Here is a 17597-nt window from a genome sequence, read left to right on the forward strand (position 1 = left end):
GTTTTTCTTTAACTCTTTAATAAAAAATCATATGATCCAAAAATTTTTTAAATAATTTAGTTTTGGGTGGAGTACAGAGTTAAAAGCCGAAAGGACTTGGGGCCTGATCCAGCTTTGGGAATAGATTGAGAAATAGCACTGAACAGTGAACCAGGACAAACCATATTGCAATGCAAGGGGTGTAAATACATAATTTTTTTTTGCATGTGGGGTAAATACTGGCTGCTTTTGCATATAGCCCACAAATACTGCACAGTTTTATTATTACTCTACAATTTAGATGTCAGTTTGGGGCCTCCCTCCCAAATCTAAATCTCTCTGCACATTTTAAATCTGCCCCACCTGCAGTGCAGCATGGTCTCACCAAGATGATCAGTTGAGTGAGATATCTCACTCTATTTCCAAAGCTGAATCAGCCCCTTGGTTCACTGGGTCCATTGGGGACATCCTTAGCTCCATTCGACACTGGCTGCGCTTTTCTAAATTCTTATCCTACTGGGAAATAGCTGAGAGGTTGCTGATGTCCTCCCTGCGAACATTGTATTCCGCTGGCAGGGTAGAGGCATCATAGGGGAGGAGCACTGACAACTGCTTGGTTGGTTTCAAACAGTCTGCATGTTGGGTAAATGTAATAGCCTGCGACTTGCAGGCATCTATGAGTTCTCGGCGAGTCTTGCCGATGCCTGCAGGTCACAGCCTATTACATATACCCCGTAGTGTGTTTTGGGAACACTGGAGACATCAAGGACCCCAGCTGATCCAAAGTAGACGACATTACTAAGTGCTTTCCATCCCACCCAAAAGTAAACTTTTAACTTCAGATTAATTTCTTTAAACTCTGTCTCTTTCCTTAAAGTGAACCCTGTTAAGGATGGAGAGCGCTACTGTGCTGACTCCATATTGTTCCTTCAGGGACGCTTTATACTCTGTACCAGGATGGCCGCTAAAGCTACTATGGGGCATGACCGGTGCCATCTTGTCATTGTGTTTGGAGCTAAGTGGAAGACTTGCAACTCCCACTGTGGCGCTGTGAGAGACCTGCAATATATTGCAACCGCATTCCTGCACCACTACCTGGTATCTGCATACACTCACCGGCTGGTGATCTGTATGACGCTCCGCTCTATCAACGAGTATGTATAACAGTGGGTACGGCTCTACCCATTTTATTATCAATAAAACCACTCAACTAGTTAAGTAAATGGGCTATTCAATATCTCAGGACATCCTCTGGTGTGTACAGAAACTCTGCTACTCATCAACCTGTACACACATTCCCAACAGGTTATGGGCACACGAAGTGTGACCCTACCACAATCAAATGGATTTGCAATCACGTGATTACAGCTATGACGTTGGAACAATTAAAGCCCGCTTGAAAATTAAGACTAGAACAAAAGTCACAGAAATCCAAGACGTGCTTTATGTACCAGAGGTGGGAACAAATCTTATAGCCATCAGTGTCATAGGCGTCTTTATAATGGGTGCAAGGTGTGCGGTGCACACGGATCCATGGGGGGCCCATAACGCACACCCTGCATCCATAGTTAATAATAAATACCCCTCTGAAGATTCCGATGTGCTGCTCCACAGCGCCGGACCGGCGCTGCAGAGTAGCAAAAAAAATCACTGGGAAAATGGTGGCAGCTATTTTCCCAGTGACCTGCGCATGTGCAGAATAGATGTCCCTGGGAAAATAGGCGCTGGAGCCATTTTCCCGGAGACCCACTCATGCGCAGTAGATTCTGGCATGAAGCCAGAATCTACTGCGCTCAGTGCACTGACAGAGAGGAGGGGGCCCCCTCCTCTTTTAAAACGCCCCTGATCAGTGTCCTAGAGAGGCCAAAGAGTTCACTTTGCAAAAGGAAAGTGCATTGTGCAGAATAGAAAGGTTGACCATAATAGCAACAGGCACAAGGTGTCAGCAATTGTACGTTCTTGATACCCATCACTGTTTTGCAATGATGATGACAGACACTAGAAATCAAGCCCAGAAGATTTGGTCACCTTGGATACAACATTGTTGAAAAGCTACTGAATGAGATGGTCACGGAAATGTCAGTGACTGACACAGAAAACTGTACTTGAGAGCTATATATAAGGAAAACAAAGCAGTTTGCCATTTCCCAAGTCAGCAAGCAGATGGAAGTAAAGTCAGGAAGTGGATACAGATACTTCGTAATGTTCATAGATGACTTTGCAAGATTGACACACATTTACTTAGGGAGAAATCTAAAGTAGCAAAGAAGATTGTAAACTACAATAGATTTGTAGGGAATCAAACCAGTCACAGACTCAAGACCCTGAGATCTGATAATGGAGGAGAATACCTAAACAGAGAAGATGAATTATTCTTGAACAAATATGGAATAGAGCATTAATTGACCATTGCCTATACTCCTGAGCAAAATGGTGTAAGTGGACGAGCAAACCATAGTGGAGAAAGCAAGATATATGCTGTAGGATTGAGGCCTAGACAAGCATGTTTGAGCAGAAGACATGTCCACAGCAGTTTACCTGAGGAACCACGATTATGGGACCCTGCTTGTTAACAGGGTTATTCCCAGGTCCAACCCGAACCGCCAAGTAGTGCGACCTGTATTATGCCATTCACGATGACCCGGGTCATGTCTAAAAGGCTCTGATTGCCTGGCTCAGTGGCGCTTGGAGATGACATCATCCCCAAGCGTCCACTGCCTGATGGAAGACCCGGGTCTGGTGTGAAGGGTGACGACCTGGGAATAACCTGGGCCGTCACCCATGTGTGAATTAGGGTGAGTACAGAAAACCCCAGCTGGGCTAAAGCCGGGGTATATGTGTGTAAGGGGTATAACTAGCATTTTGGTGCAAATTTGAGCAGCGTCTAAACTATATCACCTTCTGATGGTCTGTCGCTGTGGTTTACAGAAAAGTTGCACCTAAATTTAACGCTTGTAAGTAACTTTGAGACTGATGATATGCTGACTAAAACGTTGATAAAAGAAAGACATCTCCTTTGAGTGTTGGCCAAAACTCCTCCCAGCCGTGCAGAAGTAACTGATGACTTCAGGGTATAAATACTGAATGGGATCTATCCACTTCCACAGTGGTTGGAAGGAGGAGGTGTTCATATTGTATGGCAACATTGTCTCTAGTGACCTTGATGTCCAGTCTCCCAGGACAAGTGACTGCTAGTGGTCTCCATGCAGGGAAAGAGCATGCCCAGGAGAGATGTAAGTTGAGCTCAGACAGATAGGCACACAAACTGAAGGCATTACAGTGATTGTGTTCAAAATAATAGGGCTTCCGGTACATGGAACGCAAACCCCGGAAGCATCCTACACCAATGAGCCACTTGTTGGAACGCACAACCCGGAAGTTGTCCGGAGCTTAAATTGACGAATTGATCCGGAGGGCCCCAGGCTCAGTGAGCCGCATTTTTTAATCGCAAAACCCGGAAGTGGCCGCATATTAGACCCAGTTCCTTCCTTGTGGGAGAAGAGAGGCTGTGGTAAGTGGCTCACTCCATATCTCATTATATTATTATGATACTGTTACAGCAGTCTGGAGACCTGTTGTTATATCTCTGTATGCAGTCATCACAGGGTTTGCATTTGTTTCTGTATGTTATGTACCTCATGCAATGTGTCTGTATTGCATGAGTTTGCAAACATGCACAATTTCCATTATGTAAACTGCAATTAAATGTAAATATTGATAAGTTTGTCTATCCTTTTATTGCAGTTTTTTTTATTTTTAGTTACGATGTTCCATTTAAAGAGGTGGTTGGCACTGCTAGCCATGAAAATGTATAGGCGTAGCTCAGTCACCATGTAGGCTGCCAATTACAAACTTTGGACGGTTACAGCTTGGCATTTCAGACTTGACTTCCATCGGCCAATCAGGTTCTTCCTGTACTTGCGCACCTCCTTTTGATGCCATGTGATTGGATCTTGGTGCCTCCCGATCCTTGGATTGTTCTAAATTGTAATGTTCTATAGGAGATGATTATGTTGGGGATCCCCTTCCTATTATTACTTTTAGGGTGACGTTAATTTAAATAGTTTGTGCCTGTAGTAGGAGTTAAAGAAGACGAACACTTGGGTGGAACTGAAGGTGTTAATATAAAATAAGCATACTTAGCTTGAATGCCTATTTTGGCCTGATGCAGCAGTTAACCCTATGGTTCTTTCAGGGCCTGATTCGGAGACGTACGTTTATCTGATGATGGATGTATATCTCTGATGTTGAGGGGTCTGTGCCTGTACATGACCCGTTCTGCGACGTCGCTCGCAGACCCCTCCTGGCTGCAGCATGATTGACATGCTGCAACATTTGGGGGGCGGACCGGGGCGTGCCTGGTCACTGTTCCCGTAAATGAGGGGGGGGGGGGGGGGGGGTCAGCCCCGTTTTCTGGGAGGGACGAGGTCAGGGTCTGCGTTGGTGGATGCAGATTCCTGGCCTCTTAGTGACCAGCACCCGGTCAGGCTGCGGGAAGCTTTGGGTCCCGCAGCCTGACCAAAGGAGCGATAACCGGTTGTGATGGTTGTCTCTGAATCAGGCTCGCTGTCTTTGAAATGACAGAAGCGGATTGTTTGCTTAGGGCATCTGCTCCACTTTCTCTCCAAGTCTTGATACATCTCCCCTCTAAAGAGAATGCTTATCCAGCTGCAGACATAGGGCCTGTTTCAGCAAGAACGCAAGCCTGAGATTGCACGCAGTCGACCGATTGTTTCGTTCTGTGCATGCATCGCTGTGCACTTACCGGCCACTGCGATCAGGAAGCAATCGCAGTGAGGACGCAGTGTAATGGCAGAGCGATTGACAGGAAGTGACTGTTTGGGGGTGGTGACGGGGTGGTCAGAAAAACGCAGGCGTGCATGTGCGTTTGAACGCTGTTACAGGGACGTGCATAAATTAGCCACTGCGACGGCATATGCAGCCTGAGTACTCATTGTGTACAGGAAGCTTAGCAGTTTGTGAGTGAGGTCAGGTCAACCATAACTGTGCATATGGGTCCGATGGTTCTCGATGTTTTCGCTGTCTTGCTAGCTATTGTGGATGCGAGTAAAGGCAAGGGGGCGGCTTTATGTAGTGCTGGGTGTCTGCATCTTGTGCTGCGGCAGTAATGCGTTCTCATTAATTGCATAATTTCACAGCGACCGGGTGCGTGCGTCTGCAACATTGCAATCCGCCCTGAATTAGGCCCATAGTTGATATCCCTGCGAAAATTGGGGATCAGAATTTTTACTTTTTACTCAATTAGATTGTACATTTTCTACTATATATTTCTCTTTCTCACTCCTAGATGAAAGCTGTACTTGGTAGAAGCTGTGATACCTATCCAGAGGTGGGAGAGTTAAGTCTGGAATAGCTGATTGGAGAATGGAGGACAGGACATCCTACGCTGAGAGGTTATTAGATCTCACCTTGGAGATCATCTACCTGCTGACTGGAGAGGTGAGGGAGCCTGGGAGAGTCACAGTGACATCACTGTTATCCCTATTACTAACACAGGGACCTGACTGGGGAGGTGAGGGAGTCTGGGAGTGTCACAGTGACATCACTATTATCTCTATTACTAACACAGGGACCTGACTGGGGAGGTGAGGGGGTCTGGGAGTGTCACAGTGACATCACTATCATCACTATTACTAACACGGGGACCTGACTGGGGAGGTGAGGGAGTCTGGGAGTGTCACAGTGACATCACTCTTATCTCTATTACTAACACAGGGATCTGACTGGGGAGGTGAGGGAGTCTGGGTGTGTCACAGTGACATCACTCTTATCTCTATTACTAACACAGGGACCTGACTGGGGAGGTGAGGGAGTCTGGGAGTGTCACAGTGACATCACTCTTATCTCTATTACTAACACAGGGATCTGACTGGGGAGGTGAGGGAGTCTGGGAGTGTCACAGTGACATCACTATTATCTCTATTACTAACACAGGGACCTGACTGGGGAGGTGAGGGAGTCTGGGAGAGTCACAGTGACATCACTATTATCTCTATTACTAACACAGGGATCTGACTGGAGAGGTGAGGGAGCCTGGGAGAGTCACAGTGACATCACTATTATCTCTAGTACTAACACATGGACCTGACTGGGGAGGTGAGGGAGTCTGGGGGTGTCACAGTGACATCACTATTATCTCTATTACTAACACAGGGACCTGACTGGGGAGGTGAGGGAGTCTGGGAGTGTCACAGTGACATCACTATTATCTCTATTACTAACACAGGGACCTGACTGGGGAGGTGAGGGGAGTCTGGGAATGTCACTCTTATCCCAGAACCCCTTACCTATGCAGTCAGGTACTTGTTTCTTTAATAGAGATGAAATCCATGAATATGAAGCATGATAATCTACTGTAGATCACACTAAGGATTTCTAGATGCACAGTAACTACTAGATCTTCTGAGATTACAACCACTTATAGGCAATGAATGATCAGCCATTATGTACTATACTGTAATGATATACCTGCCAGATTAACGTGTGCGTAGAAGGAAAAACATGCAACCCTGAGTTCTGTAAAGAATAAAACAATATATTGACCAAACCATAAAAAGGAACTTTAGCAAAATGTTGTTGCTAAGGTGTATGCACTTTACCAGAGAGTTCTTCTGGAGACCACAAGCTATGTTGGCCGGTGTGTTACGAAAAGGGGAAAGGAAAATGGAGGACAAATATTTTTGATGTTCATCAAAGTATTTCTGATCTGGGAGGAGGAATTGGACAGTAAACACAGCACCATACAGGTTGATAAGAAAGGAAGGAAAAAATTGGACCCAAGCAGTTTTTCGCATGTCTAAGGTAGAGCCCGTTGGAAGAGATTTTGGTCTGAAAGCTGGGACATTTAGGATCATTTGGGAGACTGGTCCCTAGATGAAGAAAAGCTGTATCACAAAGCTAAATCTTCCAGGAATAAGTGCATTTGTCAACCATTGATCACTCTCAACTTTGATGGATAGAATATTACGCTGTTCATCCCCTGCACACAGACAAACTGTAGTGGGCCTATCCTGCGTTAGTTGTGAAAATAAAGAGTTTGCAATGAAGGTTCACTTTAAGACATTGGTGGAGATAACTAGCTGAAAACCATAGAGCACAGGTTCTCAAACTCTGTCCTCAGGACCCCCAAACAGTGCATGTTTTGCATGTCTCACACATAATTGCAAATTAAATAATTATCTCCACCTGTGGATCTTTTAAAATGTGTCAGTGAGTAATGAACACACTTGTGCACCTGCTGGGTGATCTGGAAAACGTGACCTGTGTGGGGTCCTGAGGACCGAGTTTGAGAACCACTGCCATAGAGCATGCTTCACTTTAAAGACACAGAAAGAAAATATCATTGCCTCTGAATGCTTTCAGGAAGGCTCCTGGATATCTTTACAGCCCACTTTTGCAGGCTCAAAGGCCATGGGTTAGAAAGACTAAGCTGTGACTTTTGTAACCGTTATATCCACCATCTCTCCCCTCATAGGTCCTCGTATAACTAATATCTCCCATCTCTCCCCTCATAGGTCCTGGTATAACTGTAATATCCCCATCTCTCTCCTCATAGGTCCTGGTATAACAGAAATATTCTGTCATCTCCTAGGTCCTGGTGTCTCACTGTTGTCTTATCCATTATTCCACAATTATTTGGCTTCTACCCTCAGCATAGAACATAGAAAGAGAGCATATATTCTACTACAGCCATGGAATATGAACATGCATATAATATTGCTGCTTCTGTTGTTTCAGGCCCAATACAAGAATCCTTTTGCATTCGCAGAAATCTTTCTATCCTAGTGCATGAAGTGACTGCTTGGTTTAGTCGAGTGGATCTTATACTGAATGTGTCTTTTGTCTTTGTTACATAGCATTATATAGTTTCAAAGAAGTCCGTTGAGCATGTGACATCCAACAGTCGTCCATTTGAGTCAGGAGGGATGAGCAGGACCCAGAGTCCCACCACGGTGCCTCCACCTCACTCACTGATACATGAGAGGCACAATGACCAGAAGATCCTGGATCTCACCAACAAGATCATTCAGCTGCTGACTGGAGAGGTGACTGCTGGGAATGGGACATTATACAGTAACACCAGGGGATGTGTCTGGGTGATGACTGGAGAGGTGACTGCTGGGAATGGGACATTATACAGTAACACCAGGGGATGTGTCTGGGGGATGACTGGAGAGGTGACTGCTGGGAATGGGACATTATACAGTAACACCAGGGGATGTGTCTGGGGGATGACTGGAGAGGGGACTGCTGGGAATGGGACATTATACAGTAACACCAGGGGATGTGTCTGGGTGATGACTGGAGAGGTGACTGCTGGGAATGGGACATTATACAGTAACACCAGGGGATGTGTCTGGATGATGACTGGAGAGGTGACTGCTGGGAATGGGACATTATACAGTAACACCAGGGGATGTGTCCAAGTGGTGACTGTATCATTGTGTCTATTGTCACTGTCTATTTCCCTTTACAGGTGTATTTACAAGGACACCAGTATCTGTACAAGGACATCATGGTGGAGAGTCCTGAATTTCTCAAGCTGATGTGTAAGAGGAGGTTTAATATATGTCCTAACCATGTTCTTAGTGTGAGATAGGCATACTAAATACATATCAAACAGGATAGAAAGAAAAGTAACACATGAGTACAATTTTAATAATGTCTGACTATAGGGTAAATTTTCCTTATATAGGTCTTAGTACCACATTAATTATAACCAATAACTCTAAAAAGGTCTCTTCTGTATTTTTTTTTTGTCTGGGGGGGGGGGGGGGTTCAGGTGGCCCAATGATGTTCGCTATGTAGTAAGATCAAGCTAATATTATAAGATTTCTGGCCACTGGGTGACCATTTTATCCAGTCAAACCTAATCTACAATTGAGTGGGATCGACATAGCGGAAAATCCGGCCATTGACACACATCTGTATTATGGTGTTTTTCAGTGACCGAATCGAGATCTCTGCAACCATGTCAGATTTCCTTTTTTGGGGCTAGATTGGACAGTAATCCAGATATGTGGCCGAATCAAACAATCCCATCTGTCCATATATCAGTGTTTTTTTTTGTTTGTTTTTTTCTCTTGGGGAGATGTATCAAATCTTGGAGAGCGGTAAAGTGGAGAGATAAAGTACCAACCAATCAGCTCCTAGGTGTCATTTTTGTAGCACAGCCTGATACGTGACAGTTAGGAGCTGAATGGTTGATCTATCCAAGATTTGATACATCTCATTCTCTGAGACCTAAGGAGCAAGGGGCAGGTTGTGGCTTCTAATTAATAGATAACCCAAAAATGCGAACTCCATTTAGGTTCAGTAATACTTGTTTGGAGCACTAACCCCCATTTCTCCTTACCTGATAAACCTGTCTATTGTGATAATGCAAGAAACATTCACCAAGGCCTACTAGAAACAAAACAACATAATTTGCACACCCTACGTTCTGTATATTATCAGCGTAATTGTGAGATAAATATAGCTCCTCCAAGGAACTTGACTACATAGCACATTTGAATATGTTTTGAAACTACTTGTTTTTACATCCTGGTAACCATTTATTTTCTTTATTTGTATCAGATACATCAGAAAACGGATTTCATAAGACATCTTCACCAGCAGAAGATGTAAGTGATGTCATGTGTACCCAGAAAGCTACGTTCTTAAATGACAATACTAAGAATCCGGCAAGAGATAATTATATGAACACAGATCATACGCAACATATGTTTACTCCTATTAGGGATGAATCCAGCCCATGTGGAGTACAGGATATCTGTTCTTCGACAGATCATACACAAGTAGAATATATATGTGTTAAAATTGAGGAGGAACCAGACTCATGTGATGGAGGAGACCTCACAGACATTGACATGTATAAACCCACAGATCATACACAGTATACATCTACTCATAGTAAGGAGGAATCAGTCTCATGTAATGGAGGAGACTTCACACACACTGACATGTATACACCCACAGGTCATACACAGTATACATCTACTCATATTAAGGAGGAATCAGTCTCATGTGATGGAGGTAACCTCACACACACTGACATGTATAAACCCACAGATCATACACAGTATACATCTACTCATATTAAGGAGGAATCAGTCTCATGTGATGGAGGAACCCTCACACACACTGACATGTATAAACCCACAGATCATACACAGTATACATCTCATATTAAGGAGGAATCAGTCTCATGTGATGGAGAAGACCTCACAGACACTGACATGTATACACCCACATATCATACACAGTATACATCTACTCATATTAAGGAGGAATCAGTCTCATGTGATGGAGAAGACCTCACAGACACTGACATGTACACTCCCACAGATCATACACAGTATATATCTACTGATATTAAGGAGGAATCAGTCTCATGTGATGGAGAAGACCTCACAGACACTGACATGTGCACTCCCACAGATCATACACAGTATACATCTACTGATATTAAGGAGGAATCAGTCTCATGTGATGGAGGAGACAGCATACACACTGACATGTATACACCCACAGATCATACACAATATACATCTACTTGCATTAAGGAGGAATCAGTCTCATGTGATGGAGGAACCCTCACACACACGGACACTCATACACCCACAGATCATACACCGTATACATCTACTCATATTAAGGAGGAACCAGTCTCATGTGATGGAGGAACCCTCACACACACTGACACTCCAAGACCCACAGATCATGCACCAGTGTATATAGCAACTCTTATTAAGAAGGAAGCAGTCTCATGTGATGGAAATGTCAGAACCGTCAATGTATACTTACAAATTGAACGCACCAGTTTCTTACCCCCTAACAGTGAGGAATTGCAGCCCAGTGGACAGGAAACAAACCAGTCAGAAGATAAACAGTTTGTTTGTTCGTATTGTTTTAGAGGTTTTTCAAGTGCTTCAAATCTTGTTAGACATGTAAAACTTCACACCAGAGACAGCCCATTTGTATGCACTAATTGCAGGAAATGCTTTGACACTAGCACAAATCTCTTGACACATCAGAAGAGTCATACCAGAGAAAAAGCCTTTCCCTGTCCGAACTGTGGGAAACGTTTTAAAAAGAACGCTGACCTAGTCCGGCACCTGAGAACGCACACCGGTGGGCAGCCATATTCCTGTTCAGAGTGCCGGAAATGTTTTAACACAAGATTAGGTCTAAACATGCATCAGGGAATCCACGTTGGGCCCAGGTCCTACTCCTGTTTGGAAAATGGAAGAGGTTTTGTACAAAAGAGCACTCTGAGTAAACATCTAAGAAATCATGCGGACAAGAAACCGTTCTCATGCTTTCACTGTGGAAAATGCTTTGCCGACTACTCCAAGTATATCGTCCATCGTAAAATTCACACAGGAGAGAAGCTGCATTGGTGCTCCGAATGCTGTAGATGTTTTTGGCATAAGAGCAATCTGAATATGCATCTTAAGATTCACAGTCAGGAGAATGAAATTGCTGACCAATAGCGTAAGGCATCAGGGGTCCCCTAGCAAAATTTGGCTGGAGGGGAGGGTGACCCGACAATGCAGTATGTCTGCCGCAGCCTTCTCTACTCTCCTGACTTTAATAGATTACAGAAAGTGGCAGAACTACCACCGTAGTAGTGTGTGTGACAGTTATGCCACCCCAACCTCGCCGCTGGGGTCCTGGAGCCGCACGTAGCTTTGGTGCTGTAATGACAGTCTTCAAACAATCTAGACTCCAGTTATCAAGTTCAAATCTCTCAATGTAACAATGGGGATTTAGCAAAATCTGGACTGTTTTGAAAACGCTTGTAAAATTCTGGTACGTTTTTATATAAAAAAAAATAATAATAAACTTGATAATTTTAACATTTACACCCTTCTACATCCTAGTTTCACGATGATTATTTGAACCTTGAATCGGATAAATGTAACCCATGTTCTAAGGCAGAGCTTCCCTAACGCCATTACAATCCAGGTTTTAAGGATGCCCATGCATGAGCACAGATGACTTAAATGGTACCTCAGTCAATTTTGACTTAACCATCTGGACTCAAGCATGGATATCCTTAAAACCTGTACTGTACGGGCGGAGTTTGGGATACTATGATCTAAGGAAAAGGAGTCCATTACTCTTTTTGAACACTGGCCGATCGTTTGTGGCAACTACAAGGGAAGAGCTTACGACAGATCCTGTGCTAAAGAAAAACAACAAACATGCTGCCGGGACTGCCAGGGAGCTCCGAGGAATCGTAGGGAAATCGTATATGAATCGGATCTTATGCTGGTCGGGTAGGTGTATGGGCAGCATTAGAATCCTGATTACAAGGGAACAGTTCTCACATACAGGACAAATATATGCAGATTTTTCTTCTTACAAATCCTCTTCTTGGCTCCCAACCTGGAGGTGTCAAAGCTGAATAGATAGTAACTTACCCTAACTAGAATACATACTACACAGGTTCTCAAACCCGTTCCTCAGGACCCCAGACAGTGTATGTTTTCCATGTTTCCTCACAGAATCACAAGTGAAATAATTAGCTCCACCTGTGGATCTTTTATAATGTGTCAGTGAGTAATGAATACACCTGTGCACCATTTAGGTGACCTGCAAAACGTGAACTGTGTGGGGTCCTGAGGACCGAGTTTGAGAACCACTGACATGTAAAAGTGCCTTCTATAAGGACTTACTTAAACCTCTTTTCCACCAAAAACCCAGGTCCGACCTGGGTTTTTGGACATGGTTCCAACCCTGGTCAGACCCATTTACACTGCACCTTTGATCTGGGTTACTCCCAGGTCAGCCCTGTTCACACTGAACTCAGGTCTGCCCTGCTAAACCTGTGAGGTCATAAAAAGTGGGAGGTGAATGCTCCACAACCACCAACCCTCTCATTTTAGGCATGATCCAGGTCAGATAACCCGGGTTACACCGTTTACACTGCACCATTACCTGGGTCCAACCCTGGTAGCTACCTGGGTTGGATTGCAGGGTCACTTGACCCAGGTTATTTTTCAGGGACCCTTTTACACTGAGCTGCGACCCGGGTAGACCCAGCAAAAACCCAGGTTTTTGATCTGGTGTAAAAGGGGTATAACAGGCTTTGGGGGAGAAGGCTCTTGACCATGTAGCTACACACAGGATCATAGGATCGCTCCAGGTCAGTCTTTTGTAGAGGGCAAAGCAACTCCACTACACTCTGTGCTCAGAACTGGGACAGACACATGTTCAGACTGGCTATGCACAGAACTCTGGAAATGACCGCATCACAGCCACTTCCGCCCGCCAAACCAAAAGGGGAGATGCCTGCTGGGACTGGGAGACACAGCGGATATCGCTAGAGGCATAATGAAATCGGGTGCAGCACAGGTCAATACACACTGCGCTTTGTAAACTAATCATTCTAGCTTCATGATCGGGCCGGGGGCACTGCACCCCGGTGGAATACTATGAACAAAACTAAAACAATGGGACAGACATAACGTGAGCAGCCAGGGCCAGATTAAGGGGGTGGGGGCAACAGGGGCGGTCCCCCCGGGGCCCCCATACAGGGTCAGTGTGACCCTGCCAAAAAACAGGTGCCCAGTTGCACCTGTTCTTAGAAATGCTGTGGCTGTGTGGTTGTACTGTATGCAACAGCACAGTTAGTGCAGCTGCATACAGCGCAGAGCGGCTATCGGGCCCGGGGTCACGTGACAAATCATGTCCGTGACGCTGAAGAGGGGACTAGGGAGCGGCTGTGCCAGAATCACGAGTGAGATGAGTATTATTAATCAGGGGCGGGGATAGAGGCAGTGGGGGCTCCGTGTGACTTGTACACACTACTGTTATTGACCCTATATGACAGACATAGTTATGTCGGTCCGAGAATCTCATAAGGTCTGATTCAGAGGTGTACACAGTTGAGAGATCGGATGTCCAGAGTGATAATCGGAAAACGCACGTGTGAAAGACAGTCCGATGGCGTATGCATTTGCATGCAACATCGCTATTGCCTGAGACGGCTTCTACTATCTATGGGTGGTTCAGGGAGGAGACTGGGGGGGCGGTGACCTAAAGTCTTCACACAAAGAGGTGGTGTCACAGGTGTGTTTGAGCATGCGGCTGCGTTCTCGTTGGCAGCACTGCAACCACAGCGGCCATATCTTAATTTACAAAGGAGGCTGTGCGCCAGGTGTGCTGCTCGAGGAATCGATGTTGCGACCGATAGTGCATCAAGGTGGAAAGATCCAATCCACCAGCACACATGAGCTCTGCTCACATATGTAAAGCGAGCGTCTCAGTGCTTGCGAATTCCATTGCGCGGCAGTGCACAAGGGGAATGCCTAAACTCCTATTTGCATATTTTTGTACTCTGTGGGAAATCTCAGCTGCGCATGATCTGAGTGCCCCCCTGATTCAGGCCTATAACATGTACCCAGCGAAAGTCTCAGTGGCTCAATATACAACAAATGGCACAAAACTGAGCCAACTGTTCTGCAATGACAACAATTGATCTCGTCTGAATGCAAATCAGGCTGCATGTAACCGCAGATCTTGCAGAAATTGTATTTTTAACCATAAACAGCCTTTTGCAAAAATGTACCCAATCTGAATCGTACAGTGCTGCATGTAATGGTTATATGTAGCCAAGATTGACATTATCTGCATTAATAATCATAAACAAATTGCTAAACGTATAGTAGTACAGTGCAGGGCCGTAGCTAGGGTGGTGCAGTCGGTGCTTCCGCACAGAGCGCAACATTGCTGAGGGTGGAACACAGACCGCCCACCATCTCATATATTATAGTATCCCAGTGTGTTCTTTAATCCAGCGCTGGGTGGCCGCTGCTGCTTGTCTGCGGCGCCCAGCACAAAGGAAGGAGACAGCCACAGCCTCCCCGCCTCCTTCAGCCGTCCTGTCTCCCGGCAACCTATTGTGATAGGTGAGACGGAGATGTCATCACGTTTCCCTCCCAAGGCTCCCAGAGGTCAGTGAGGAGGAGCTGCTGTGTGGTGGGGCTGGCTCAAGGAGTGGTGCTGCCTGTGTGTTCCGGCTGTGTACACAGGACTGAGGACCTACCACTGTGCCAGGTGAGGTCTGAGTCTCTGACTGGTCCAGACAGAGACTGGGGCGACAGTATGAAAAGTAGTGGCCATCCCAGCAGCCTGCCCCAGCCCCCATCCATTACAACCGTGCTGCTGAATTTATTCAGAAAAAATAAATGTGTATACACTTATACAGTATATAATACATAGATATATATATCTATATATACTTGAATGTATGTGTGTGTAGTATATGTATGGATGTGTATACATATATACAAATGCATACATGTATGTGTGTGTGTATATATATATACATACACACACACACACACACACACACATACATATATTTGTGTGTGTGTGTCACCAATGAACTTTCTCGCACAGGGCAATAAAATGTCTAGCTACGACTCTGGTACAGTATATACCAGACATCTGGATTAGGAGGGAGAGAGACTGATAGAGAAGTGTGGAGTGGGAGTGTCTCATTGCTTCTGCTGTTTACAAGCATTGTACGGCGGATGAGAGACCACAGTCCTAGGTGGTCATAGGGGATGTTTGTCTTTAAATGTACAGGGTTCACGCTGGTGCACAGCAGTGCATTGCAGAGGAGAGGACATTTCGGGAAAGAATACCTGGGAGGTAAACGGAATATACTAAAACGTAATACTTTGGGTCAGCAGCAAGTGTCCGTCTCATGGAGCAAGCACAAACGGAAGTGATGCATGTTTCGCCTTCTGGGCTTGGTCACATGATCGAGGCAATCATATCATCCTTAACCCAGTGTCGTATAAATTTTTGAGTAAGTACTATTATGTTGGTTGAGCTGTACCTATCATTACCCATAACTAGTGCTGATTCATACCCGTTTCGCAGTAGCTCATAGCAACCAGATTCTAATAATCATTTCAGTGCAGGAAATAAAAGCTAATAGCTTGTTAGAAAGAGGCTTATATAGAGCTACAGTGTATGCCATCTACAAATGCTTTCGAATTACAGTATCAAGCGCAACAAGATACAATATGACTGGGGTATTTGCTGCAATCATTTCACATCCTAAATGGGTGACGGCAGCCAAAAAAAAAAACACAAAAGGAAAGCTTAAATGTGATACTTCACTTGTGAATTCATATTTGGAATCGTAAGTCGTGGACACAGGGCGTGATTCATTAACAATTGATATTGCGATTGCAGCGCGCAAAAATACGCCAATTAACGCTATTGCAATGCCGTCGCATTGCCAGCATAGAGACTCCCACTACTGCGATCTCACATCCGTAATACCTTCCAAACCTCCATAAACATTGGTAACATCGAGTACCGTCGGCCCCTCACGCAGAATTACAGCAACCCTGACCTTACTTAGAAATTGCTAACCTCGTTGCACGCAGTGAGTACACAAGCTACGTACGCAATCGCTATGGCTAAGTTATGCACGCCCATGCAATGGCGTTCAAACGGACAAGCGCGCCTTCGTTTCTCCGACCACCCCGTCACAAACCCTCACTGACTGTCAATCAGTCTGCGATGGCTGTACGTGATCGCAGTGGTGCCTTCGTGCACTGCGATGCATGCCTAGTACGCAACAATCGGCCGTCTGCACACGCTTTAGCAATAGTGATCCGTAATGAATCAGACCCATACTTAAGACGACTTTTAAGTGGTAAATTACAACAGAACCCACATTACCTGGGATCATATTAACCGGGCAGCTAAAAATATATATTTTCCAATCCTCCCCGGTAATATATAAATACTGTACAGTAATTACAGTACAATAGTCCTTGCATGTTAAATTCCAGCGTGCAACCTACCCCTGAATAACGTCCACATCAACATTTAAATACAATACAGTAGGGTAGCTCGACATAGATTATTGGGATTACCCGATTTAGGTTATCCATGCGACCTCTCCAGGGCTCTACTTGCCCAGATTTACCATAACTGTTGGGGTCTTTCCTCTGGGGCCACATTTTCTCCTGCACTTTATAACTGGAAACATCTGGAATTAAACATTTCTCCTATATTACTACGGATATACTTCTATCTTTTCCTAATATTTACGTGATCCATTTCTGAACAAAAAAATTAGTTTGGAAAAGCAACATTTTTGAGTGTGAATAAAATATTGTATCATTAAATAGTTATCTCAGTATTAATGATACAACTGTATAAGAGTTTATTACAGAAATAGAGGTTTCAGGTGGAGGTTATAGATAGAAACAGTAATTGCGGCAAAGTTTATGAACAGATCTAGATGATAAAATATGTGGCTTAAAGACTGAAAAATATTTTCTTAAATGGTAATAACACACTAAATGTATTGTGCCCAACGCCTCGTGTATGTAACATGACGTCTGTCTGAAATTGCCCATTAAACACTCAGAAACACACATTTGTCAAACAGGTTTTTAATTATCCTTTTATATTTCAATATGCCCAGCATGAAATCATTCACTCCCCTCCTCAATACACCCTGCACCCACTCACTCTCATTACATCCTGCACCCCGTCACTCACCCTCAATACATCCTGCAACTCTACACTACTCACCCTCAATAGTCCCTGCACCC

At 44.6% G+C, this 17597-nt stretch overlaps 1 protein-coding gene across 1 annotated transcript; it reads left to right on the forward strand.

Annotated features, from left to right (window-relative positions):
- The first annotated feature begins 3357 nt into the window (after positions 1 to 3357).
- Positions 3358 to 11877, forward strand: LOC148507982 (uncharacterized). The gene is made up of 5 exons (XM_088445090.1): positions 3358 to 3490; positions 5288 to 5439; positions 7857 to 8045; positions 8477 to 8549; positions 9577 to 11877. The coding sequence occupies exons 2-5, from the start codon at positions 5365 to 5367 to the stop codon at positions 11493 to 11495; spliced, it is 2256 nt and encodes a 751-aa protein (XP_088301216.1). The 5' UTR covers positions 3358 to 3490; positions 5288 to 5364; the 3' UTR covers positions 11496 to 11877.
- Positions 11878 to 17597: the final 5720 nt, after the last annotated feature.

Source organism: Taudactylus pleione, unplaced genomic scaffold, assembly GCF_031769625.1.
Source record: "Taudactylus pleione unplaced genomic scaffold, aTauple2 ptg000377l, whole genome shotgun sequence".
Classification (NCBI taxonomy): domain Eukaryota; kingdom Metazoa; phylum Chordata; class Amphibia; order Anura; family Myobatrachidae; genus Taudactylus; species Taudactylus pleione.

Coding starts and splice junctions, on each gene's coding strand:
- LOC148507982 (XM_088445090.1), top strand. CDS start 5,365: ATGGAGGACAGGACATCCTACGCTGAGAGGTTATTAGATCTCACCTTG. Junction 5,440..7,856: donor TCTACCTGCTGACTGGAGAG/GTGAGGGAGCCT, acceptor TTTGTTACATAG/CATTATATAGTTTCAAAGAA. Junction 8,550..9,576: donor TGAATTTCTCAAGCTGATGT/GTAAGAGGAGGT, acceptor TATTTGTATCAG/ATACATCAGAAAACGGATTT.